The sequence below is a fragment of the Adiantum capillus-veneris genome, chromosome 25, assembly GCF_014529385.1.
Source record: "Adiantum capillus-veneris isolate H3 chromosome 25, ASM1452938v2, whole genome shotgun sequence".
Lineage (NCBI taxonomy): Eukaryota > Viridiplantae > Streptophyta > Polypodiopsida > Polypodiales > Pteridaceae > Adiantum > Adiantum capillus-veneris.
Window position 1 is genome coordinate 116,169,504 of NC_140955.1, and position 26,091 is coordinate 116,195,594.

A 26,091-nucleotide genomic window follows, 5' to 3' on the forward strand; every position below is an offset into this window, starting at 1 on the left:
CATCTAACCCTATGTGTACTTGGAAAAGCTACTTCATGGCAAGGGTTCAGTTCAGTTCAATCAGCCTACATTAGGAAGTGTTCTCGCACTTTTGTGAGTCTGTTCGCAGATCGTGCATGTCCAGGCACTTATAGTAGATGCATATCCTTTGGTTGCACACAATATGATGATCAGATTACAGTCAGAACCCATCGGGAGCATTTTTACAATGCAAAGACCTATTTTCCCTATTTTAGCCAATTTTCACTTATTATTTTTAAGTGACTTTTGTTGGGAAACTGGGTAGGGCAATTTTTCCAAGCAAGTATCAGCGCGTTGTCGTTGCATCGTCGTCATCGACACAGAGTCAGAATTCAACAGATACAAGATTTGTAGATTTCAGCCTCAGCGTTTCAGATTTCAGCCCGTCTCGTCATCGTTGACATCGTCGCAATTCCAAAGCATTGTAGATATTGTGCAATCAATAGTAGACCGCTCTCGCCATAGAGAGTGGGTCCTTCGGAGGAGGGTTTGACAACATTCTGGTGTTGTATTCTTCTCTCTCTATCTCTCAGTCTCAGCACCTTCATTCACATTGTTCACCACTTTGTTTGTGTCCATTGCACTCTCTCACTACAGGAACGGAAGGCTCTCCCTTCCGTAAGTAAAAGGAACCCTTGAGCACAATTCGGGGCACTCATCTTGAGCAAAGTTCAACATTCACATCCGTTGCACCTTACACACACACACACACACACACACACACACACACACACACACACACACACACACACACACACACACACACACACACACACACACACACAGTGTTAGGTGCAGCGGAATGATTGTTTGCGCTTTGCTCAAGATGAGTGCTCCGAACTTTGCTCAAGGTTCCTTTTAGTTCTTAGGGAAGGGAGAGCCTTCCGTTCTTAATGGAAAGTGCTATGATCACAAACAAAGTGAATGGACAGTGTCACGATTGTGACTTGTTACACTCTTCTTGATTCATTACAGATGCAGATGCAAAGTGTGACTAACCCAGGAGGACTCCTGTTCTCGAATGGGTAGGAAGGGAGAGCCTTACGTTCTTAATGGAAAGTGCTATGTCACAAACGAAGTGAATGGACACTGTCACGATTGTGACTTGTTACACTCTTCTTGATTCATTACAGATGAAGGTGCGAAGTGTGACCAACCCAGGAGGACTCCTGTTCTCGAATGGTCACACCCCTTCGCCAAAAAGACATACCTCTTCGCCAAAAGCCACACTCCTTCGACGACTGGTCACACCCCTTCACCTTACGGATGCGACTCTTCACCCAATGGTTGCAGCTATTTGCTGAAAGGATGTGTCTTTTGCCTAAAGTCGTGTCTCTTCACAAAGAGACATGCCTCTTCACTTATGACTATTCAATTCCTATAAAAGGAACCCTTGTATCACACTTTCAATCAATCAAACACAGAGTCTTCTAAGTCTTGTTCTAAGTTCAGTTTGAGTTTCTTAAGTCTTAATCATGAGTTTAAGTACTTAATTAAGGATTCGCACCTAGAATCCTTTCAGTGGTATCAGAGCAGATTTTTTCCCGAGACCCGAAGGTTGTGAGCCTCTCACCCTTGCCGCTACTCTCTCCTCACCCCCTTCCCGGAGTTGTATGGAAGCAGAAGAAAGATGGACAAGACCCACGTCAGCATGAGGTAATCTTTTCTTCTACACTTATATAAAGACAAGCAGAAGACGGCAGACAGAGTAGGTGTTGCGGCATACCGATTGCACTTCGAGACTCTTCGCGTGGACAGGAAGAGTTGTACCCTTCCCTTGCGCAAGTGACGCAAGCCAGTGCTTCCAGGCCATCCCTTCACCAAGCTACTCGCGACAGGCAGTACACGCTGGCAGCGCACGCTGTTTTCGAATACATGTAGCAGCGTTCGGATTTTATTAAAACAACGCAGCGTTTCGATTTATTTGAGCCAGCGCTGGATTAAATTGGGGCCACCTTTTCATTTTAAAAGGGTTATTGGCCGGCCGCCCAACATCATTTTAAAAGTGGGCACCCTTTGGGTACCCAACATAAACAAAAAAAAGGACAACTAATCGCAGCCAACGCAATGAACAGTTTACGCCAGCGTGAAGATCATCTCCTGTCTCCTCTTCTGCCAATCCTCCGCACTGCCAATTCTGGCCATCGCTAGGTGCGCACGAGGGCTTGTTCACAGCCATGGCAGACGATGCCCTCGACGTCCAGTCAACTTTCTCTCGTACATAGACGAGGTTCCCGAAGATATCTTGCCAAAAAATCCTCCTCAGGCTCCCGAAGTGATTATTATACCAGATACCCCCGAACCGGAACCCGCATTGGAACCGAAGGTAATTCTCATTTCGGATTCCCCATCTCCAGAACCCGTTCCAGTTCCAGAGGAAATACAGGTTCCCGACTTCATTCCGGCACCCGAGCCTGCTCCTGTTCCTGCACTACAGCCAACAGTGTTGCCACAAAATTACCTGGTCTATGTCACTCATCGGCATGCCTCGCGCTCACAGGGCTGGGTGGTGTGGCATATCATTGTTACGTGCGAGCCTCTTCATTTGCCACACTACGAGCACATACTGGGCCGGTACCCCCACTTGGCCTATTCTCTGACGGAGTGTCGCGTGGATACAGTAAACGACATCATCTCCCAGCAGCCTTTAGTTCAGGTTCACAGCGAGTTACAGCTTTCGGACTATACGCCTTTGACGCCAGATGACACACCTATCGACGAGGTGGAAGATATCGCGGATTCGGATCTTGGACCAGATTTCTTAGAGGAGTGGGACGCAGCATCAACAGCAGCTTCACCCTTTTACGGCAACCACACCTCTCCAGCCTCTCCGAGATATTCCCTCTGAGCTGTCAGAATGTCAGAGACAGGCAGTGCTGCACCCGACAATCCGATAGCCGCCCTCAGAGAACAGATGTCCATCCTCCAGGAGGCCCTTTCCATCGGTCTTGCATCGATGACCGCACGTTTGGATGTCTTACAGGCCTTTTCTTCTTCGAGGACGCAGCCAGCTACACATTCAGTTTCTTCGGTAGCATAGTCAGTTCTTGAGCAAGTCGAAGCTCCGGAACCAGAGGTAGACAATCCTGAATTAAAATATCTTTTTAAGATAATAAACACAGCACAAAAAAAGAAAATTGATGCAAAGTTGCCCGAGCCATACAACGGTCGCCGCGATAAGCGCGTGCTTGACCATTGGCTTTTCAAAATGGAGGTTTACTTTTCAAATACTGATCTCATTGAAAGCAAGAAGGTTGCTTTGTCAAGCTCTCTACTAAAGGATACTGCATTCCTTTGGTGGCGTGGCCGCATTAAAGATAGAAAAATCACCGTTACTTGGGACAAATTCCAGCGCGTTCTTTGCAAGGCTAGTCTTCACGCCTAGTCTTCTCTCCGCCGCCTGAGCCAAAACTGGTTCCTTGGCCGCGTACATCTCAGGGTTTCAGAAATTAACTCTTGAGAACTTCTTTTCACTTGGAATTGGCGGCTCAATTTGGAATTACGCCCGACAGGCTGAGACCACAGGCGGAGGAAGTTCAAGTGGCACCCGAACGGGATGTTGTCATTACACCGAGCATTGGCAAACTTCTTTTGCAATGAGAGGGGTGTTTAGGGCACGCGGAGTTTTACGTAATTGCCTTGGAAGGTTGTGACATTCTACTCGAAATTCCTTGGTACCACAAGAACAATACCGTGGTTGACCCCGGGCCGAGAATGCGACTTTGACAAATGAAGGATTTTGAGATTGTACTTGATGAACTTCAGTTTCTTTACTCACTTTTTTTTGGGGAGAATTGAACGATGGATGAAGGTCGAATATGTTTTGACCTGAACAAAAGAACGCCAAGATTTTCTCCACACTCATGCCGATTGGTTTTCAAAGGGCCTATCAGGCGAGTTACCACCCACTCGTCTTGAGGATCATACTATTGATGTGATACCAGGAAGCACACCACCGAACTGGCCACCTTACCGTGTGAGCCGAGCCCAGAACGAAGAGATTATGAACCAAGTGGAAGACCTCTTGGAAAAGGGTCTTGTCCAGCCTAGTACTTCACCGTATTGCTCTCCAGTGTTGTTGGTTTTGAAGAAAGACGATCTTGGAGAATGTGCATCGATTATAGAGCTCTCAACAAAATCACCATCAAGAACAAATTTTTGATTCCTAGGATCGATGATATACTCGACATATTACAGGGATCCTCGTGTTTTAGCAGGATTGATTTGAAGAGTGGATATCATCAGATCCGAATCGCGCCGGAAGACGTATACTAGACAGCCTTGCGGATGACTTTTGGGTTATTTGAGTTTTTGGTGATGCCTTTTGGCTTAACCAATGCTCATGCGACATTTAACCGGTTAATGGACATGATTTTTTCGAGAGTATAGACTATTTGTTGGCACTTTCTTTGACGACATCATTGTTTTCTCCAAGGATGAGGCAAAACATAGAGATCATCTGCTTCAAGTCTTTCAGGCATTACGAGATCACAAGTTAGTGATTAATGCAAAGAAAAGTGAAAATTTTTCCCTACCAAAGATACACTTTTTGGGACACATTGTGTCCGCAGCAGGAGTGTAGATGGATCCGGCCAAGATAGAGACTATCCGTGATTGGCCCGATTTGAAGAATGTCCAGGAGGTTAGAAGCTTCTTGGGATTGTGTTCGTACTACAGGTGTTTCATTCGAAAGTTTGCAGAGGTTGCTTCCCCTTTACATATCTTGACACAGAAAGGAGTCCCTTTCTCGTGGGGACCCAGAGAGGTGACTGCCTTTCAGACTTTGAATGAGAAATTGGCTACGAGACCAGTTTTGACTTTGCCGGACTTGCAGAAGTCGTTTGAAGTATATTGTGATACTTGTGGTCGTAGTCTGGTTGCGGTCTTAATGCCAGAAGGCCAATGTCATTGTCTACTAGAGCCGATTGTTCTCAAGGCCGGAATTGACAGCACAAATTTGTGAGAAAGAGCTTTTGGCGGCTATCCATGCTCTTATTCAGTGGCGACATTACCTACTCGGGGCCGATTTCATGGTTTTCACAGATGATGGGAGTTTATGCTACTTCTTGTCACGGAAGCAGCTATTAGAAAAAGCAGATGCGGTGGACAAACATCTTGTCACGATTTACTTCTGGATTGTCCATGTGCAGGGACATAAGAAATTGGTGGCAAATACTTTGTTCCAAAAGCCGTTGGTTCTGGCTGTTTCTGCGATACATCATAGGAACTTCAAGGCTATGATTTGTCAGCATGCCACAAAACAGATTTTGCAGATGTATTCAGTTGAATACAGAAAGGAGAGATAGTAGCGGACTATTCCATTCGGGATGTCTACTTGATGAAGAAAACCATGTTGTGCGTTGCACAGCCGTTGAGGGAAAAAGTTCTAACCGAATGCCACTGTCCGCCTTTTACGGGTCACCGATGCATTGCTACCACCTTGAAAGGGATAGAGAGATACTTCTTTTGGCCGAGACTCAAGAAGGATGTGGACGAGATTGTGCGCAGTTGCTTGGTATGCCAGAAGGTCAAGTATGACAGCCATAAAGCACAGGGATTGTTATAGCCTTTTACCCATACCCACCCGCCCTTGGGAAAGTATTGAAATGGATTTCATCTCCCAAGAACAGAGCGTGAGCATGACTGTATATTGCCCAGGTCTTTAGAACACATGGCATGCCTGAGACGATTGTCTCCGACAGGGACCCCAGGCTCACGAGTTTGTTTTGGACGGCTATTTGGGAGAACATAGGCGTGCGGTTGTAGTTCTTGTCATCGTTCCACCCGCAGACTGATGGTCAATCAGTGATTGCTAATTCAGTGGTATTGGATTTGTTGAAGTCTTCTTTGTTGGATCAGAAGACTACTTGGGAAAGGTTTTTACCTTTGGTGGAATATGCCTACAGAAACACGTTTAACTCTTTGATGAGGAAGGTGCCATTTGAGATTTTTGAATTTGCTACGAAGGTTCTACCCTTCCTTAGCGTGAAAGATAAGATTTTTCTTTGAAGCTGACCAATTCATGAGGGACTTGGTCCGGAAGGCTTTGCAGGAAAGACACAAAAAGGCAGCAGATCGCCATTGTCGCGATTTGAAATTGAAGGAGAAGGTTTGGGTGCTCTTACATTATGGGAAGGCACGCCCAAGAAAGAAAAAAAGGAAAGGAGCGGCTTCTTTGAAAGCTAGCATGAAATACTGTGGACCTTTCTTGATTTTCTGATAAGATGATTGATATCTCCTTTGGACTGAAGCTACCTGAAACTTGGAGGATTCACAATGTTTTTCATGTGAGTCTCTTGAAGCCTTTTGAAGGCGATGTGCCTGATGATGAACAAGCCGAATTGGACGAAAACGAGTAGATACTCGTTCCAGAACAAAAATTGGCACAGAAAGAAAGAAAGAAGGTAAAGCGAACTGACGTTTCTTGCTTAAATTCAAGACCTGCTTCGCAATGGATGCGAAGCGAATGGAGGAGGAAGACCTAGCAGATATTCCTCGGAATGTGAATCTTTACCTTGAAACTTTTGGTTTAGCATAGTCCACTCCAAATGGAACCTAGAATTCAGCTTGGCCGAAGATCTGGTGCATTGGGTTTGCACAAGAGGGGAGTTACTCCGCTCCTTTGTCAACAGATGCCTCGTTTTTTGAACACGAGTCACTAATGTCTCTTTGAGCTTCAGGGATACTGGGAGCTGACAGTGTTCTGTTGAATGACTTTATGAAATGGAATTCCGGAAATATGAAACTGACTTGTTTAAGTGCAGGAACTGATAGACGAAATGCTTGCAGCATTTTGGTCTAAATGATCTCGAGTAGACATGGTTGCAATAGGGGTTAGTCAATCGGGCATCGATGAGGTCTTGAGTGGATTTAGATGCGATTGCTAGCTACGTTGCCGATAAATCGTAGTCTAAGATCCGAATGAATGTTGAATGTGATTTTTCATGTGATGTCCTGTGATGTTGTGTGATGTGACTGTCGATTGGTACATGTGCTAGATGTGTGTTCCTAGTGGGTAGGTACTAACAATTAGTGTCTGCTAAGACAGTTTATGGCTTCTGTCTGTTTTGCAGGCGTAATCGAGGGCGATTACAATGCTTTCAAGAGGGGGGTATGTCACAAAATGGTGACGTGGCAAACCCTAACACACACACACACCCCCTTGGCATGGCACAGTCTCTGGCGGGTGCAGAAAAGATGACGTAGCTGCAAGCTGTACGAATCCCGAAACTGCGGAGAGCTTGACACGTGGCAGCCCGTATGGAATTCCACGTTTTACGGCGCTTTTTTCCGGCAGCTTTTTGGCATGCTTTTTGACTACACATCTTGGGAGAGAAAGATTTTTGCTTTATTAAAGCATAAAAGAGAAAGAGAGAGAAAGCCTTTTGCTTTTTGCTTTATTAAAGCATAAAAGAGAAAGAGAGAGAAAACCTTTTGCTTTATTTTTATTAAAGCATAAAAGAGAAAGAGAGAGAAAGAGCCTTTGCTTTATTTTCCACAGAGCTTTTGATTTTCAGCTTCTGGGGCTTTGCTTTTAGCATCCCTTGTAATCTTTAAATACGCGGGGTTGGCCTCTCATTACTCAAAGCATCTGGACGCAGAGTCTGAGTGTAAGCGCTTGCCCGCACTCTTGTACTTTGAACTCATATTAAACGAGATACCGAAAGGGGCGCTAGTCCTTGAGGCCAATATCTCTAGTCACAGAACTCCGCCGGGCCAATGTCGAATCAATTGTGAACTGTGAACTGTTTTGAAATGGTTATTTGTGTTGTCGCGGTAGAATTCTTGACTTGGAGTGTCCAAGTCTGTTTTACCTTACCCCCCCCGCCTCCATCCTCCCCTCCACCTCCCCCCATCCCCCCCATTGTCTCCCTCTCCCCTCCCTTTCCACCCACGAACCCCCTTGCTTGCTTATTCTTTCTTGCTTTTGCCTTGCAGCCGACCCAAGGGCCAAGACCTTCCCAGGACCTTCCTCGGCTGCTAGGAGATCTCTTGGCAGCGCCCTTGCCACGAGCCGCTTGGCGAGACCGGCACTTAAGAAACCTCTTGCTCCAAGGATGTTTACAAAGCAAGAATTGGAAGAGGTGGTTGATACACAGATCAGTCAGCTTTTGGACGTGAACAATAAAGTCAAAAAGCACGACAAAAAGCAGAAGAAGCGTGTACGATTTGAAGGACTACCCAATCCTTCTTCTTCTTCTTCTTTGATAGTTCTTCTAGCTCTTCTTATTCGAGCGAAGAAGACAAAAAGGGAAAAAGCGAAGCAATAAGCAAAGCTTCGGAAAGGGCAAGAAAAAGGCAAAGAAGACTAAAGTTTCTGACAGTTCTACCAACGACTCATTCTCCGATAGTTCGGACTCTGACGATCACAGGTTTTATGCCAAAAGAAAGTGTTTTTACAGAGCTAATCAATATGATTTCCTCGACAACAAGGGCAAAAAGCCCAAAGAATTCAAGGAGGGAGGACAGGCAGTAAAGTTTGAGCACTTTTCAGGGTTTCGAGATGCTCCCAAGACATAAGCCTTTATCCAACAGTTTGACATAGCATTTTCTGGAGGCCGCTATATAGAGCACTCCAAGATCAGACGGGCGACATCCTTTCTGAAAGGCAATGAACGGACGTGGTGGTTGAAACCGGCCTGTGGGGCGGTAGGCTTTGGCTTTCACCCGAAATTCTTTACTTTAGACTTTAGGGCACAAAAGAACTTCACGAATAAGATTGTGACTGAAATTCAACACTTCAAGACAAACCACGGCCTGGCAGCTAGAGTGCTACTAAGCAGACAACGACACCGTGTTGGCCCCAAAGATTGGCATCCCTTTCGGTATTTCTTTATTCTTATTATACTTGAAAAAAACCTGTAAACTTCTACAAGCTGTTTCACTTTTATCGGGTTGAAATTCCTCTACTCCAACCCGATTTCGGCTACATAACCACAGTAGAAGTCTCCACGGACAAAATCCCAAGCAAACATTGACTTCCAGGCACTTTAGAGCTCTTTGCAAAAGCTGGCCAAAAATTGCAGCTCGCTGAATTCTCTGTTTTGCGCTCCGATCTGCGTGCCGATCACTTTTCTGGGTAGCCCTTGAGCTCTCGCACCTATAGAGTCACTTGCCCCTTGAATTAGACGAGATTCCTCGTGGGAAATATCTCTAAATTGTCCTGTACAAGCACTCAATGCTTTCCCGAGGCTCCCCTGGCAAATAAACGATCCGAATGCTTTCACCTAACCCTCACCAAGCCGTCCAAACCTGTCCATGGCTGTAATTGCAAGTTTTTGACCCAATTTCGCCAGCATAATGGCGCATTCCAGTGAGCTGCAGGTCAATTTCAGCATGCTGTAATTTTTTGTTTTCCCAGTGTTAGGTGCCTACTGCCTTGTACACACATCCCAAGGCCTTTCCGAGGCTCCCTTGGCAATTCCCTGCAGTTTAGGTGCGAAACCCTAAACCTGCAGAAAAACGCAGCAGGCTGTAATTCTCTGTTTTGGACCGTTTCGAGCGGAGCAAGCACGCCTACGCGTGTCTTAGGTGCTCCCGCACGCAATGGGACAGTTTCCCTATAAATCGGACGAGTTTTCACGCGAGAAAACTCTCCGTTCTCGCATTCCTTCGCGATGGAACTGTGTACTTGAAGGGGATTAACAATTAGCTAATCGGGTTCCTGTACAGAAGGCTCTTGCCTTGGCAAACGCGCATAAAACCCTGAGAACTGTACATGGTCATCTGAGAAGCCCAAGGAGAGGGGTATTACCGTATGTGCAAAGGGGAGAGAGAAATGCGCGAGAGCAAATCATCGCGCTACATAGAGCAAGAGAGAAGGCAAGCTTTCTATTAAAGCTGTGATCACCTGCACCCACTACTCACACCCACTGTAGCAGTTAAGGAGCAAAATCAACCTCCTCTCTCAATTTGGGCGTCGCGCCCCCTTTTCATGCAGGTCTAGCAGAATGATCTGGAGCTGCCATGTGTCCCTTATGCCTCTTTTGAGTTAATTTCCTAGTACCCACCAACTTATAAGTGTCGCGAGGGGATGAAATGACTTTGAATTGAGCCTAGACACCGTTTTACTGCTCGGATTCCATTGCCGATTGGCCCGATCAACTCGTGGTGACCTGCCCTTCCCAATTGCGGGTGAAACTCTCGGCCGTCCGCCGTTTCACACTAGCCATACAATGTCCGGCCGTTTGCAACTTCGAAAAGAGGGTCCCAAAAATAAAACAAAACTCATTGGAAAGAAACCAACAACCCAATGTGGGCTTCACAAAGAAATTCGAGACTACTTTCTTAAACAAAAGTCCGATTCTATACAACAGTTGATGGGACATGCGAAGCGCGGATTTGCTATACATTTGGGTAAATTGACTTACCCATTAGATGAACCTTCAACAAGTCATAGCAGAAACAATCGACGAAGAGATAGACGACCTTCACTGACAGAAGACCAAAGAGATGAATATTTCAAAGTAGGGAAGTGTTTTGAATGTGGAGAACAAGGACATATTGCTACAACGTGTCCCAAAAGGACATAAGAATCAGAATGACTGGCACATTGACAGAACAACAGGACGAGGTGATACTCGTTCCAGAACAACTTTTTGAATTAACATTATTTTGCTTTATGAATTTATGAAACAAAACTTTTGTTTTGGAAGATGATTTTGAATTTTGAATAAAACTGATGTTTTTTGAAAGAATCTGGAAAAAAAAAAGATCAGGACTAAGAAAGAGATCGAGCAATAATAGCTCCTGAAAGAACCTGATAATGAATCATGAATCACGACTGATTCAATGGAATGAATGATTGGACCACTCTGTTCAGTATGAACTTATTGATGGATTGGGATCCTCGGAAAAGATTTCTCGCACACGACAGTGCTTGAGGGAAAAGTTTTCTTGCACACGACAATGCTCGAGGGAAAAGATTTCTCGCACACGATAGTGCTTGAGGTGAAAGATTTCTCGCACACGACAATGCTTGAGGCGAAAAATCTTTATAGACATGATCGCAATATGGGATTAGTTAACCCGACATCAGAGAGGTCCATAATGGATCTAGATGTGGTTACTAGATACGTTGTTGGCAGTCATTGTCTGAGATTTGGTGATTTGTCATGTGATGTCCTGAGATGTCATGTGTAGTAATGTGATTGTCGTCTTTGTACATGTGCTAGATGTGTCGTGTCTAGTGTGTCGGTATCAACAGTCAGTGTCTACTAAGATAGTTTATGGCCTTTGTCTGTTTTGAGGCGTAATCGAGGGCGATTACAATGCTTTCAAGAGGGGTATGTCACAAACTGGTGACGCGGCATGCCCGTACACACATGCAGCATGATGACGTGGCAGAATCCCAAAAATCCCGTTGACATGCTGACATGGCAGATTCCGTACGATGTTGACGTGGCAGGGCCAGAAATTACGCTGCCTGCTGTATGGATTTTCGCAAATCACGTTGTTGCTTTTTTTGGGGAAGATTTTGGGATTAGTTGCTTTTGGAACAATTGCTTTATTTTAAAAGCTTTTGAGTTGAACTGCTTTTGGGGCTCTGCTTTTGGCATCCCTTGTAAGAATAAAAGAGCCCTCAGGGCCTCACTCTTCAAGGCATCTGGACGCAGAGTCTGAGAGCAGAGGTTCCTGCGGGAGTTGTACTCTGCTCAAAGATTAATATAAAAGAAATACCGAAAGGGGCGCTAGTCTTTGGGGCCAATCTCTCTTGGCACGGAACTACGCCGGGCCCATCGACCAAATTGAACTGTGATTTTAAAGTTGTGAAGTATTTTAAGTGATTCTCTCTCGTGTCGCGGTAGAATCTTGACTTGGAGTGTCCAAGTCTATTACATTCCGTGCAAGGAGCAACAAGTGATGATTGTACATAAGATTTACGATTCTTTGCTATTGTGTTTGTGTTTTGCAGATACACCATCTCGTAGAAAGGAGCAAGGAGGCTTTGGCATATGCTTGGGGATTCTGGAAATGGAATCTGGGACGGTTTGTAGAGCTTCTATGCTCTGAGAACAAAGAGCTAGCCTCTTAGGTTCCCGAACAGGAAGGAAACGACCATCAAGTCTGAGATCTAGAACGGAGGGGTTTATTCTGGTTCTTGTGTGCTGTAAAAAAATTCTCTTAGTAATAAAGATTCTCTTCGGGGGGGGGGGGGGGGGGGGGGAGGGGGTAGCCCAGCACTGTGTCGATCTTCTCTCTGTCAAGTTCTATTTATTTTCAGTTTATCAATTGCTTGTGTGCACTCTTGTTTGTGACAGTGTTATCAGAGCTCGGTCACCTCTCTTTTGTGCAAAGGAGGACAATTGTGGGAAGCGCCGGGAAGAACCATGACAAGTCAAGGGAGAACCGTTGAAGAAGAGCTTCAACAAGTACGAGTTCAACTCGTAGAAGTGCAGCAGCTCCTTACGCTACCAGATGTCTAGAAGGTTTTGGACAGACTGTAGAAACTGCAATGAATAGACGCCGATGGGCGTGATAGTGGTATCAGAACTCGATCGCCTCTCTTTTTTTGCAAAGGAGACAATTGTGAGAAGGAACAGGAAGAACCATGACAAATCAAGTGAGAACCGCTGAAGAAGAGTTTCAGCAAGTACGAGTTCAACTTGTAGAAGTGCAACAACTCCTTATGCTGCCAAATCTCTAGAATGTCTAGAAGGTTTTGGACGGACTCAAGAAACCGCAAGGAAGAGACGCCGATGGGCGTCAAGAAAACACTCATGGTGGTAACAACCCGCAGGAGGAAAGAGGTGCCGCAGTGCACAAGGGATCTCCGGATCGGAACAACCGGCCCTATTGGGCAAAGGCAAGGAAAAAGTACTTTCTCTGCTGTATTGAGCACCAGCTCAATACTTTCTCTGCTCTATTGAGCACCAGCTCATGTTAAGCTTGTTATCTCAACAACACTTCCCACTTTTTTTGGACAAGCTGTGTAGTGTATGGCACGTATTTGTTGTTTTTAGCAAGCTTACTTTAGTATGTATACCTAAATGTTTGTTGCGTTTGGAAGTACATGGTTATCACAAATGCCTTGAGCAAGAGTATGCCAAATTGTTAGGGCTGTTTTTTTTCCATATTTCTCCCAACGTGCTATGGGATCATATATTGGTACCTAGTTCTACGCCCACTACTGGGCATTGATGGCAGTAGTGGGGATGTCATAGTATTTAGTCAATACTATGCATAATGGAGCTCATGGTTATATTCTCTTATGGGTGATTACCATGAGGCTATACCTTGCACTTTCGTTAGGGGTGAATCTGGGCTCATCCTGGATTCATCTAGGTATATTATTTGTATTGAAAAACTTTTGTTTGAGAGCATTTGTTTCATTGATTCAGTTGTGATGTCTTGCAAGGTAGTGTGCCGTTTTCAACATATCCTTTTAAGCGAACTTGTGTTCAGTGAGTGCTATGAGCACACTGCACACCTCTACTGGAAGGAACGAACTCCAACGGCAACCATGGACAATGCCTACTGGGAGGAACGAACCTCAGAGGCAAACAGGTAGGATATCCGGGAGGCACGAACCCCGGGAGCAATCAGGTACGTCAACTCTTACCCTGTGAAGCACCTCGAGCAGAGGGATTGGACCCTCTGCGCCTGGGGTGGATAGACCACCCCGCGGGGTGGGGGACTTTACCTTGCGAAGCACCTCAAGCAGGGGGAACGAATCACTGCATGAGGTGGGGGAATTTACCTTGCGAAGCACCTCAAGCAGGGGGAACGAGTCACTGCATGAGGTGGGGGAATTTACCTTGCGAAGCACCTCAAGCAGGGGGAACAAATCACTGCATGGGGTGGGGGAATTTACCTTAGCCTTCGTTGAGGCTGCTTCGAGTGGGGGGATTGGACCCCCCACGCTTGGGGTGGATAGACCACCCCGCGAGGCCCGAGCCAGTGACATTAGATGAATGGAAAGAGTGTGCATGACACGTCTCACACTGGCAACGTTGAAACGTGGAGTAGCCTTTGGTGAATTTGGTTTAGCATGTGTTTGGGGAGCGGACAATCATAGCGTCCGCAGCTTTTGGAAGCAGTTGGAAGTTGCGAGAGTGGGAGCTAGTGTGATCAAAGTTAGCAAAGTTACCAGCATGAACTGTAGGAATATACGCTTTGATCTCTATACCCACTCTCTTAGCGCAGCTGAAGCGCTCGTAGGTAAGCTAGTTGCAGAACAGCGCTTTAGCAGATGGCGATGCAGGTTGTCGAGACCTTACCGAGACTGGGCCCGGAGACCAAATTCTACCTCCGCCGCCGGGGAGCAGTCCGTCAACCACGTGAAGGTAACCACCTTCAACGTTAACGGACTCAAAAACAAAAGGAGCGAACTTGGATCGTTGATGGGAACCGGTAAATGGAACATTGTCGGGGTGCAAGAAACTCGAATGTTCCAAGGATGTTGGCCTCTTAGATTCCCCGGGCACGTGGTCTTTAATGCCCTAGGCACCGCAAAACCAGGAGAACGTGGAATGACGTCTCTGGTCGCAATTGAGCTCAGGCCCTTTGAGCTCAACTTCCCTTCCCTGAATCAGATTTTCATACAATTTTTTCCCAAAGGTTTAGGGGCTTGGATTCATGGCAATGTGTACATTCTGCAGCACCAGTTGGGCGAAGCCAGGACAGTCGCTTTGAAGACCCTCGCCCGAACGTTGGGGGCCATCTCGAACAAAAACCTACTGGTAATTGTTGGAGGTGACTTCAACATGAAGACGGGGGTACTGAAGAAGTGGCTACTGAGATGCGGAAGAGGATTCGAGCTTAAAGGTTCGAGGCTCGAACCTCACATACCATTCTAGGTGGGGGAAGGGAAAGTCGGACATCGATCACTTCATCGTAACAAATCTGCCGCGATACAACTTCTCAACAATACAGTACAGTGCGATAGACTTGTCAGACCATTGGCCACTAGTGTGCCACCTGCACTCTATGGATTTGGGAGTAGTAGCCAAAGCTACTTTGCCGTCCGTACCCAAATTGGATGCATGTAAGATGGATGTGAATTGCAGGTTATTCCTCGATGACAATCGGTGGAATACTCTGCTGCACCTCGAGCATGAGGACGGACGTGCGACCCAACAATGTTATGACAAGTTTGTTTCCGTTGCTACATCAATTGCCAAAGAGGCAGGAGCTCTTTCCACGAATCCCCCGCCGAGGCCAAGGTCAGGTTGTCGACTCGAACCTCGGGCTCGGAGACTCATTAATGCACGCCGGAAAGCCTGGAATAAGGTGAGGAACAGGACTACGAACACTAGGGCTGGCCGGCAAGCGGTTAGGGAGTACAAGGCAATAGCACTTCGTGCGAAGGCTGCTGTCCGTGACAGTAACCGAAGATCCTTCGAGCGCTTCGTGGAAAAAGGGAATGAGCTCTTGATGGAGGGTCAAATGAAGAAATTCTTTACCCACCTCAAGAAAATAGTTGGGAAGGGGCATTGCCAATCAACCTTTGAACGCAAATGGGGAGCTAGTAATGGAACCAAAGAGGCAATTACAAGTATGGGAGGGTCACTACTCCAACGTATTCGCCGATACGGACGGTACCAGCAAGGATCCTCTTGCTTGGTATGACAAACACGTGCGCATCTGGCCTGGTATGCCTGAAGTATGTGACCCGTTGAACTGGTATGAAGTATGGGAGGCATGTCGGCGGTTGAAGAGACATAAGGCAGTGGGTGGTGATGGGTTACCACCCGAATTCTTTAAGCTGCTTGTGAAAGATAAGGGGCTTAGGTGGGATCCGCGTAAGCCACGATCGGAGATGGGCAAGGCTTACTTGCACATGATTGAGGGCATTTACGATAACAGAGACATCCCGGCCGGCGCTAGCGACGCAGTGATTGTGTCAATCCCCAAGAAGGGCGATTTGACCAACACTGATAACTATAGCGGGAACGCGTTAATCTCCGTTGCCATAAAAGTCCTCACTATGGTCGTGATTAGGCGGATCACTAAGATACTTAAAAAGAGGAATTTCTTCAATCTCGGCCAAGCAGGCTTCCGTACTAATGAGGAATGCATAGGGCAGGTCGCATGTCTGAAAGAGATCGTGAAATTCCGTCACAAGGATGGAAAACCAACTTATGCGGACTACATTGATTTCAAGAAGGCATACGACACAGCACCGCACGAGGCGTTGTTCCTAAAGCTCATTGCGGCTGGCCTGCAAGGTCGAGCACTTAGATTCTTCCAAGCGCTCTACAGGTCCACCTCTGTTAAAGTCCGACATATGGAACAACTGTCGGATTCGATTCCGGTGCAGTGGGGAGTCCACCAAGGATGCCCGGGATCCCCCTGTCTATTCAATATATACATCAACGATATTTTAGACGCAGATGGGGAAACATGGGACCTGGAAGTACCTAACCTCCTCAAGAGAATAAAAGGACTTCTTTTTGCTGATGACCTGGTTCTACTTGTTGACTCTCCTGAAAGCCTACAAACGAGCCTTGACAAGGTAAGTGAATGGGCAAAGACTTGGGGCATGACCTTTGGAATTGACAAATGCATGGTCACGGTGTTCCATGGAGACCTGCAAGATCTCTCTATGAGGATCTCTATTTTGGGTGGTGAGATGGTTGCGGTGGGTGAAACGTACAAGTACCTTGGCATCAACGTAGACTCGACCTTTCCCATTGAATGCATCGTCAAAGAGTGAGCGGACAAGGGGAGGAAAAGTCTCTTCGCATGTCAGCACCTACTGGCGAACCGAGCCATCCCTATTTGGTCTCGATTGACTGTTTTTAAGGCGTGCGTGTATCCAGTGATTTGTTATGGCGTGGAAATTATGGGGGCCCACAAACTAGCGTGTCCTTCACTCTCTGCAGCGCCTCGTCGCCACCGAGATGCGAATGTTACTCGGAAAGGGGGCAAGGTCAACCTCTGTAGGGATGGCAACTCTCTATCACGAGTTTAACATACCACCCGTACCTGCCTTTTGTGGGGGACAACGAGCAAGGGCTTTTGACAAGTACCGCTCGGTTTCATCTACTTGGATAGGCTCCTTGGTAAACAAGAAGCTTAAGAACCAACCGTTCAAGAAGTGGACTTGGACGACAAGAACCGAGAACTGGATGAATAAGTATATCCCAGCGGCTGACACTAGCTCAGTTTGCTACCACGCATGGGACAAGTGGGACGAGAGGCATTCGTGTCTGGCGTTGGAGCCCTATAAGGAGGCCGGCTTTGAACAAGCACGTGGATACCTTCTGCAGCTCAATAGGAGCACTATAGTGAATAGAAAGGAGGAGAGAATGCTGGCTCTCGCGAGAGTAGGGGGGCTTAAACTGGCTGATAGTTACATGCGTGGAAACAGCATTTGCACGCTGTGCTCTCAGTTAGAGGGTCGTTCGCTTTCGCATTTGCCGATGAGTTGTTCGGCGGTAGATGAAGCTAGGGGTCGCTGGCTAAACCGATTCAACTCCACCTTCAACGTAATCGACCCTTCGTTGGACCCTGAAAAAAGGACCGTTATCCTCCTTGGTGGGGAGGCTCGCGGGAAGCGGATGCCCTTCTGGGTACGCCGTGATCCGCACTCGAGGGACGTAACCGTAGAGCACGTGCCTGTGGCGAAGTTCCTTGGTGAAGTTGTACCCGGTATTTGGGTGCTCTGCATAGGCGGATGGGGAGATAATGCTCCCCTTCCTATGCTGTTATTTTGAATCCGATCCCTTTCGGGGGAAATGACGTAATTCTCCCCAAGCGAAGCCAGATGAGCTACAAGAGCGCCCAAGTGCCATCCCCCCCCCCGGGGGGGTCAACTTCACCTAAAGGGGGTTGGGAGGTGCAAAAGGGAGACATCACCAACCTCAGCGGACGCCACCTGTGAGCCGACACCCTTCCAAGCGGGTATGGCATTTCCTAGGGGAAAACCGTTGGGTTTCAAAGGCAGTTTAGTGAGGTGAGCGATAAGTTACTTAGAGGAGGCAACTCCAAAGGGAAGATCGAAGCAAGTCCCGCAGTACCTGTTCTCTGAACAGAGGTACTTGGTCGCTGTCACGCCCAAATCCAAGTGGCGAAGTGGGTCTCTCAAGGGATTAGTCATGGCCCTAAGAGTGTAAATAATTCTGAACTCCCGTAGTCCAGAGGAAACTAGTGACAAAAGCGTCTGCCTTCGGTTTCTGGGTGCATAGTCCTGGTCGTTCTTCTTGTATACTTTTTTGGTGTATGAGGGGAGCGGCCGGGCGTGCCCTACCCGACTCCGAAAACAAAACAAAAAAAGAAAGTCCAATAAGAGTGATGAGTTAGAAAGCTTATAATGAGGTGCTTTACTTGTAATTTGCCTTCTATGCCATATTTGTACAGTTGCAAGAGCTAGCTGAGTTTTCCGTACTACTCAATTTGTTAAGGAAATTTAGTTTGGAACTGACTCCTCACAAATATGCACCTACTCTATAATACGGATGATGTGTGAAAAGAGGTCGCAGTTACTGCCCAAGAAACTCATGGTGAAGTCGATGATAATGTGTCACGGTGTATGGCAGTGAAGTTAGGTAGCAGGTTTTCTATTTAATTTGTTGCTGCTTGGAAATGAAGTAGACGCTCCGTTTGCTGTCTGTAAAGTTTTTAGTGCAGGGGTCATGACTGAAAGAATTTGAATGTTTAGTTGAATCGCAATCAACGAGTTTCTTCTTGTCTACTTATTCTTTGTGTATTGTAATTTATTTGTTTTTCTTTCTAATCAGGACCTTTCTATTATAGACTTTCTGTCTCCTGATTCTGTATATTGCTTGGGATTTTCTGTTATCTGCAGACAATTTGAACGGTGCAAGTGTAGTCGGTCGAACCATAAAAGTAGATCATGTGGCTAAATACAAAAAGAAAGCAGAGGAGGATGAGGAAGAGGAGCAAAGAAAGAGAGAGGAAAGAGGTGTGTGCCGTGCCTTCCAACGTGGGGAGTGTAGCAGAGGATCCTCATGCAAGTTTTCTCATGATGAGAAGGTGTGTTTTCTGTAGTAATGTTACTGCACTCGTCAGTCATTATGTTTCTCAATCTGTGAACTTACGCTTTTCTTAAACCCAAATATTGCAGCGAAGTGCAAATACGGGCTGGGGATCAAAGGATGATGCCAAGTGGGCAAATGACAGATATGATGGCGGCAGCCGGCAAGCTTATAGGAGCAGAAATGAAGACGACAACAGGCATGAGAATCGAAGCGGGGTAAAGGAACGGCGGGGAATAGCTTCGGCAGATGCGGGTGGGAGAAGAGAGCACACACAGCAAGATAGAGAACAGACAGAAAGTAGGTCAGCTTATGGAAGTGAAAGAGAGAGCACAGCAATTGCTAGGAAGCGACATGATGAGAGTCGTAGTCATAGCAGCAAGGAGTATAAGTACAGGGACCTGAAGGAGAGCAGAGGTCAAGAGGAGAGAGCGACCAGGGAAAGCGATCATCAAAGTGTTGAACGGGATGATAGGAAGGATGGCAATAGGCATCAGAGAGATGACACTCAACATGGCCGACGTGATATCCATGAGTCACAAGCAAGTGAAAAAGCAAGGAAGATGAATGTAGAAAAGAATGATATGGATGACAACCACTCACGCCACAGCAAGAGAAGTGAGTCTGACAAGGAGAGAAGGGACAGCAGAAGGGACCCACAGCACAAGTAGCAAACTCTTGTGTGCCTCAAATATTAGGTGGGCGTCGTCATTTTGAGTTGTGTTTGTTTGATGTGGGCAATGGAAGAGAGCATTTGAACGGATATCTTAGCAACTCACAAAGCTCCATGATTTGATGGATTTGGGTTTCTTGGCCTTTCATCATGTTTCTGTGGGTCTTGCAAAATCAACTTGCTCATATCTGTTGCCAAATTGGGTGATGAAAGGAATTCAGAGTCGGTCCTGCTCAAGATGAAGGAAATTACTAGGATTTGAGAAGTCCCGTTGGAAAATATGAAAGATTGATACAATTGTTGCTATTTCTAAATTAAACCCCTACCTCAGAATTCCTTGCTAAATGAGGTCTTGTACTTGGCAAAGATCTAAGATCAAGCGCATAACGTGTACTTTCGATTAATGCTCTTGAAAATCCAGCCTTGGTTGAGGGATTGATGAGTTGTGGAATCTGTTCATTCCACTAAACTTATTAGAGAAAAGTGGGACTTGGTTTCAAAGTCTAGTAAAGTTATAGGAGATGCATCCTACATACGATTACTATATCGTTATTTAAAACTGTTGCATCCTTGACATTCCTAGTAATTCAATGGGGACCTTAAACATTTGATCAATCATATACCTTAGTACATGGCACTTTATATAGCCCAATTGGTGTCAAGAGAGAACATTTTGAATATTTTAGTTATCATCCATAGTTGCTGACTCGCAAAAATGACACAAAAACATTGTTCTTGGACTATCATTTTTTTATTGGCACAAAAGACAATTGTTTGTTTATACCTTCAAAAGAAAATCTTGAGATTGAATTGATTCCATATCATATTTTTAGTGCACCAATGTTTTTTTACTCTCCTCGAGATGTGGGAACCTATGGAAACCTACGAAACCACATCCCCATCGGAGTAGATGATGGGAAGGATGTCGGTGATCGTTATGGAAAAGCTTGTCTTTCTCTCAGATCACTATTAGGTTTAAACAACAAAAAAGAAGAAAGATAAAAAGCTCAAGAGCACACAACACCGTTTCTTGGTAGTGTGAAAGTACAAGCTTGTCGTAGATTGGAGAAAGTGTATACAAAATACACAACCAAAAGAAAATCCTAGTGAAAGGACAAATTGTATCTACACTCGTAAGTGTAAATCTACATTATCACAAAATGGAAACATAAATTCAAATATGGAAAAGGAAAAAGGCCAAATCGGAGACACTCTCTCTCTCTCTCTCTCTCTCTCTCTCTCTCTCTCTCTCTCTCTCTCTCTCTCTCGTATAGTAGGAGTTGGCTAGAGTGCATATCTTACATTCTGAACCGCTAGCGGTAGAGCTCCATCCACCATCATAATCACCACTCATTGTACACCCTTGATCACATATCATTGATTTATCGATTAGCTTAAGCTATAGTCTTTATTTTTAGTTCAACTTTTCCTTTTTTGGGATAAAGGATATATCACATATGTACATTGATTTGTCTCATAGGTAGAGTTTGGCCTTTCGAAGACGTTAATAAAATCTCTCTCTGTCTTTCTTGCTAGAACGTCTCTTAGTGCTATATGCATTTATGATAGTTTCTTCGTGTGTGTTTTTTTTTCAATTTTGGAGCACCATCCTTTAAGAAAAATTTATAGATAAAAAGCATGAGATTCTATGACCATAACCTATAAGATATCACCTCACAATAGAAGGAGACAAGGCTATGATGTTTCTTGAATGTCAACAATTGGCTCATGCATTTATTAGTTAATCTCTAACCATTTTAGTGGTGAAGTCCAATTTCAATAACACTATCAAAGACATTATGGCTTGCTATGTGATCCTCTTGAATCAATGCCAAAAAAACTTGTAAAATTTGTTTTGTGGCTACTTTGCATTGCTAGCTAGCTATTCTTGGTGGTATTAATGTTTGTTGGTGGCTAGTTATTTTAATGTTTGCAAGTACATTCTCCCACTCAAGTAATGCCATTATTGTCAAACAAGTGTGAATTTCAACGAAACATATAACACAATTAACAAACATTTCTAATTCCACATACATATCCATTCATAGAGACACATGGAAAGACATCCTTTTGAAAACATATTAGCTTTATGATATGTGTAAACACCACAAAAATCTGTGAAGTATCGCAAGGATCCCAAAACAGCAAAGAGCATGGTCATTAAAAAGTGATCTAGGTGGGCTCAAGCCTCAAGTCTCAAAGCAACGTTGCTATTGATCCTTTGCTACAGTTTCTTGGCAAGATCAAGACTCAAAATAATTCCACAGAAATGGATTCAATGGATGGAGGTCCAACATCAAACATTATCATCATTACTCAATCACCGATAGTTGACAACCAATGGCTAAGATTGAGCTTTAGTTTTTTTACTGGAAGATTCATATAAAGTGCCATCGTCTGATCAATATAAGGGCTATGAATGCATGCTTTGTGTATACTACAATTGTCAAAGGAAAAATGTGCCCACTCCAAAAGCTTTGCACGTGCAAAATAAGTAACATATGCGATCGTCCTCTCTCTCTCTCTCTCTCTCTCTCTCTCTCTCTCTCTCTCTCTCTCTCTCTCTCTCTCCACCGCCACCCCTTCTCTCTTGTAAGAAAATGTTTAAAGTGGAATTAATTGTTGTCTTATTGTTCCATACATCAAGAGGATGTCGCTTATAGATGGTGCTATATGCAACAGGAAGCATGGGCTTGCTAGTTGCAACATGAGTGCTAGAATATCCATGATGGCTTGAATATCCCATTCTACTAATCTTAACACAAGAAAAGGGGTTACTTTCCCATAAGGTTATGTATTTATTGGGAAGCTTAATAAGTCTTGTCTGTTCTATGAATCGAAGACTTTTGTCATAGAGGGGGAGCCGTGTCCATACTTGGAGTATGCCATCAACTCTCTTTAAGAAGAAAGAAGGAAAATCAATGGACCGATTAAGGAACTCCATGCAGGTGCACTTTGTTAGTATTAGGGTTGCAGGAAAACACACACATCTTGGACAAGACGAAGGAAGCTTAAGGCACACAAGAGAGAGTATATTACTTAGTGTGCAATGGGAAGATCAGATAGCCCTAGAGGGATGGACGTATATACAATGCACGGGGGAAAAAACCTCATAGTGAGGGAAAAATGCCCCGGCAGTCCTGTGTTCACAAATCATCACTGCCACATGTATATGGTAACAAATCCCCCCTGGGAGTGATGCGGTGAATGAGAGCTGACACATAGAGTATAGGGAAGTGTCATGCCCAGAGGACTCAATTTCAAACCTGGTTCCATGGGAGTGGCAATAGGCTTGCAATCCTCAAATCCAAACTTACATCTATGTAACTTGTCTGATACAAGGCAATATCACCATCACACTGCTTAAACTGTATACCCAAGTAATGATGCAACAACCCCAAATCTTTAATCTTGAAAGTAGCATTCAAATCAGCCTTGAATTCAACAATATCTCTCTCATTTGGTCCAATGATCAACAAATCATCCACATAGAGAACGATAATAAGAAGTACATCACCCTCACGCTTACATACAATGTGCTTTTTGTTGGACTGTTACGAAAGCCTCGTTTTGACCAACTGAGTGTCAGCCTTCTCATACTAAGCACGAGTTCAACCCATACAAACTTTCTTACATCTGCACACTTATCCTCTTGTCATTTCTTAACAAAACCACGAGGCTGCGTTACATAAACTTTCTCAAATATGTCACCATAAAAGAAAGCAATAACAATGTTTGGCTGATGTACATCCCAACCAAAATGAGTTGCCAATGCACATAGAAAACGCATAGTAGTCATACAACAAGTGGGAGCAAAAGTCTCTCCATAATCTATGCCTTTTTGCTGTGCATAGCCCTTTGCAACAAGTCGAGCCTTATCAAGTGCAGCATCTCCAGGGGTTCACCGTTCAGTACCCTCCCATATAACGTGCGTTCACGGGGTATTAAAAAAACCTCTCTTTTAACGTGTCTAAATGAATAAAACGTTCCCTTGTTTTACAATTTTTTTTCAAAATTGAATATAAAAAACCCTTATTTTAATGTATCTCTATTAGATTGCCTAAATTTTTTGCATTTTAAAACCCCTCCTTTCGAACTCATGTTATACATTAATATGATTACATAGTGCACTGCTCGAGTGCAGCATTCGCCATGGTTGACGACAACATAGACGTGTTCAAGATGTTTGCTGCTGAGGATAGATTGGATGGGGACAATTATCATATGTGGGCTTACATGATGCAACATGTCCTTGTGTCAAAGGGCCTTTGGAACATTGTGCAGGGCATTGATGTACGTATTGGTTTTGAGGATATAGACGATGTTGAGGATGTTGCAGGTTTTGGTGGTAGAATTGTTGCTGCTAGAGCTGTTTTACCTACAGTTGAGCAAGCTCGTTGGGATGTAAAATATGCGCAAGCTCATGCATTGATTGCGTTTTATGTGAAGCGCACTATTATTCCTCACATTCGTTCACAAAATTTTCAAAACAGGCTTGGGATATATTCTAACTGGTCTTTATGCAAGTCGCAATGAGGTAAAAATTGCATTGCTACTTAAAGAGCTTGAGTCAAAGATTATGCATGAGGAATATGATATGGACACTTTCCTTGCTAGTGTCAAGGATATCAATGAGCAACTTATTTTTGCAGGCAAAGTCATTTTTGACAGTTCCCTTGTGCAGATTATTCTTGATGCTTTGCCAGATTCTTACCAGACTTTCGCTAGTCCTTGGAGACTCATGACTCAAGGAAATCGAGAAGTTGTCAAGTTTGATGCATTATGCACATTGCTATTGCAAGAGTCACTTTCCAAAAAAAAAACAGGACTAGATAGCGTGCAGTAGTTGAACAAGCCTTTATTGTTACTCAAAGAAAAGGTGGTAATAGCAATGTAGCCACTTCTCATGGTTCTTCTGCGAGTAGTAAATCACTTGTTCCTGGCAGCAATTCGTCTGGGGATTCCGATGATGAGGGTAAAGAGAAGATGCATTACCATTATTGTAAAGCTAATGATCACTTGATCAAGCAGTGTCCTAAGTTGAAGGCCAAAGAGGTTAAGAAGAAAGATGTTGGTTTCACTACTAATGTTGGTTCCACTACAAATGCAGCTATTGTTGAGTCTTTTGTGAAAGGAGACTATGATGTTGATGTTGATGCCGAATGGACTTTTAGTGCAGAGTGCACTTATGATCCTTATGTCCATGATGCATGTTTGTCAGTTGTTGCTGCAAATACTCAAGTGTGGTACTTTGACAGTGGTGCTTGCCATGGAAATTGGTATAGATAGATGCTTACCTCTCATCGTGACTTGTTTACCTCTCTCGAGGATGTCCCTCATGGGACTTTAGTCACTTGAGTCAACAATGCCTCTTATCCAGTCAAGGGAGTTAGAAAGATTGTGCTTACTACTGCAAATGGAAGTGTTTCACACTTGTTTCATTGTATGCACATGGGATCAAGAAGAATCTTTTGTCTATATTTGCACTTGCTACACTTGGACTTGTAGTTTTGGTGATAAAATTGTTGAATCTAGCATTTTATGTCATGGGTTGTATAAGCTCACTTTGTATGACAAGTGTGGGTAAAATTTTGCAAATGTAGTTGTTAATTCTAAGGCTATTTCAGATGCAAAACTTTGGCATGCACGTTTTGGACGTCTGAATTTTGTCAGTTTGCTGCATTTGCAGAAATGTGATATAATTGCTTCTTTGCCACCTCTTGAAGCAACTGTAAAACATGTTTGTGAAGGATGTATTTTGGGTAAGATGCAACATTCGAAGTTTCCAAAGGATGGTTTAGTTAGGGCGACATGCAGGTTGGAGCTTGTGCATAGTGGTGTTTTTGGACCCATGCAAACTCCGTCCTTGGGAAATTAGCTTTACTTTGTGACTATCGTTGATGACTACTCTGGGCATGCATGGGTATATCCGCTTAAAGCAAAGTCCAAAGTATTTACAAGCTTTAGACAATTTTTGGCTATGACTAAAAATGTCTCGAAATGTACTATGGACACCCTCAATTCCGATACAGGGAGGGAGTATACATCTCATGAATTTAATGCATTTCTGGCTAGTTGTAGAATAAAACACCAATGTACAGTGCCTTATACGCCTCATCAAAATGGTGTTGCTGAGAGAAAAAACAGGTCACTTACGAAAATGGCACGATGTATGGTCAAAAGTCAAGCTTTGTCGCATTTCTTCTGGCTTGAGCCCATCATGTGTGCCACTTATGCACTTGATAGGTGTCCTACAAAAACTTTGCAGTTTATAACTCCATATGAAGCATCGCATGATAAAAAGCCTTCTTTTGAGCACATGCGTGTTTTTGGTTGTTTGGCATATGCTTTAGTACCACAAACGCAATGTAGGAAATTGGATGATAAGGCTGTCAAATGTCTTCTTATTGGTTATAGTGCTGAAAGCAAAGGTTACAGGTTGCATCATTCGCAAAC

General features: G+C 44.6%; 1 protein-coding gene and 1 pseudogene across 1 annotated transcript in view; both read left to right on the plus strand.

Moving 5' to 3' along the window:
* Positions 1–20,072, plus strand: part of LOC147425517 (RNA recognition motif (RRM)-containing protein) — a 51,321-nt gene extending 31,249 nt beyond the window's left edge. The window contains exons 3-4 of the mRNA XM_086500624.1: positions 18,773–18,960; positions 19,052–20,072. Coding sequence (XP_086356750.1) covers positions 18,773–18,960; positions 19,052–19,633 — 770 coding nt within the window. The 3' untranslated portion in view covers positions 19,634–20,072. The remainder of the gene's footprint in view (positions 1–18,772; positions 18,961–19,051) is intronic.
* LOC147425518 (uncharacterized) lies at positions 13,935–16,678 on the plus strand (annotated as a pseudogene).
* Positions 20,073–26,091: the final 6,019 nt, after the last annotated feature.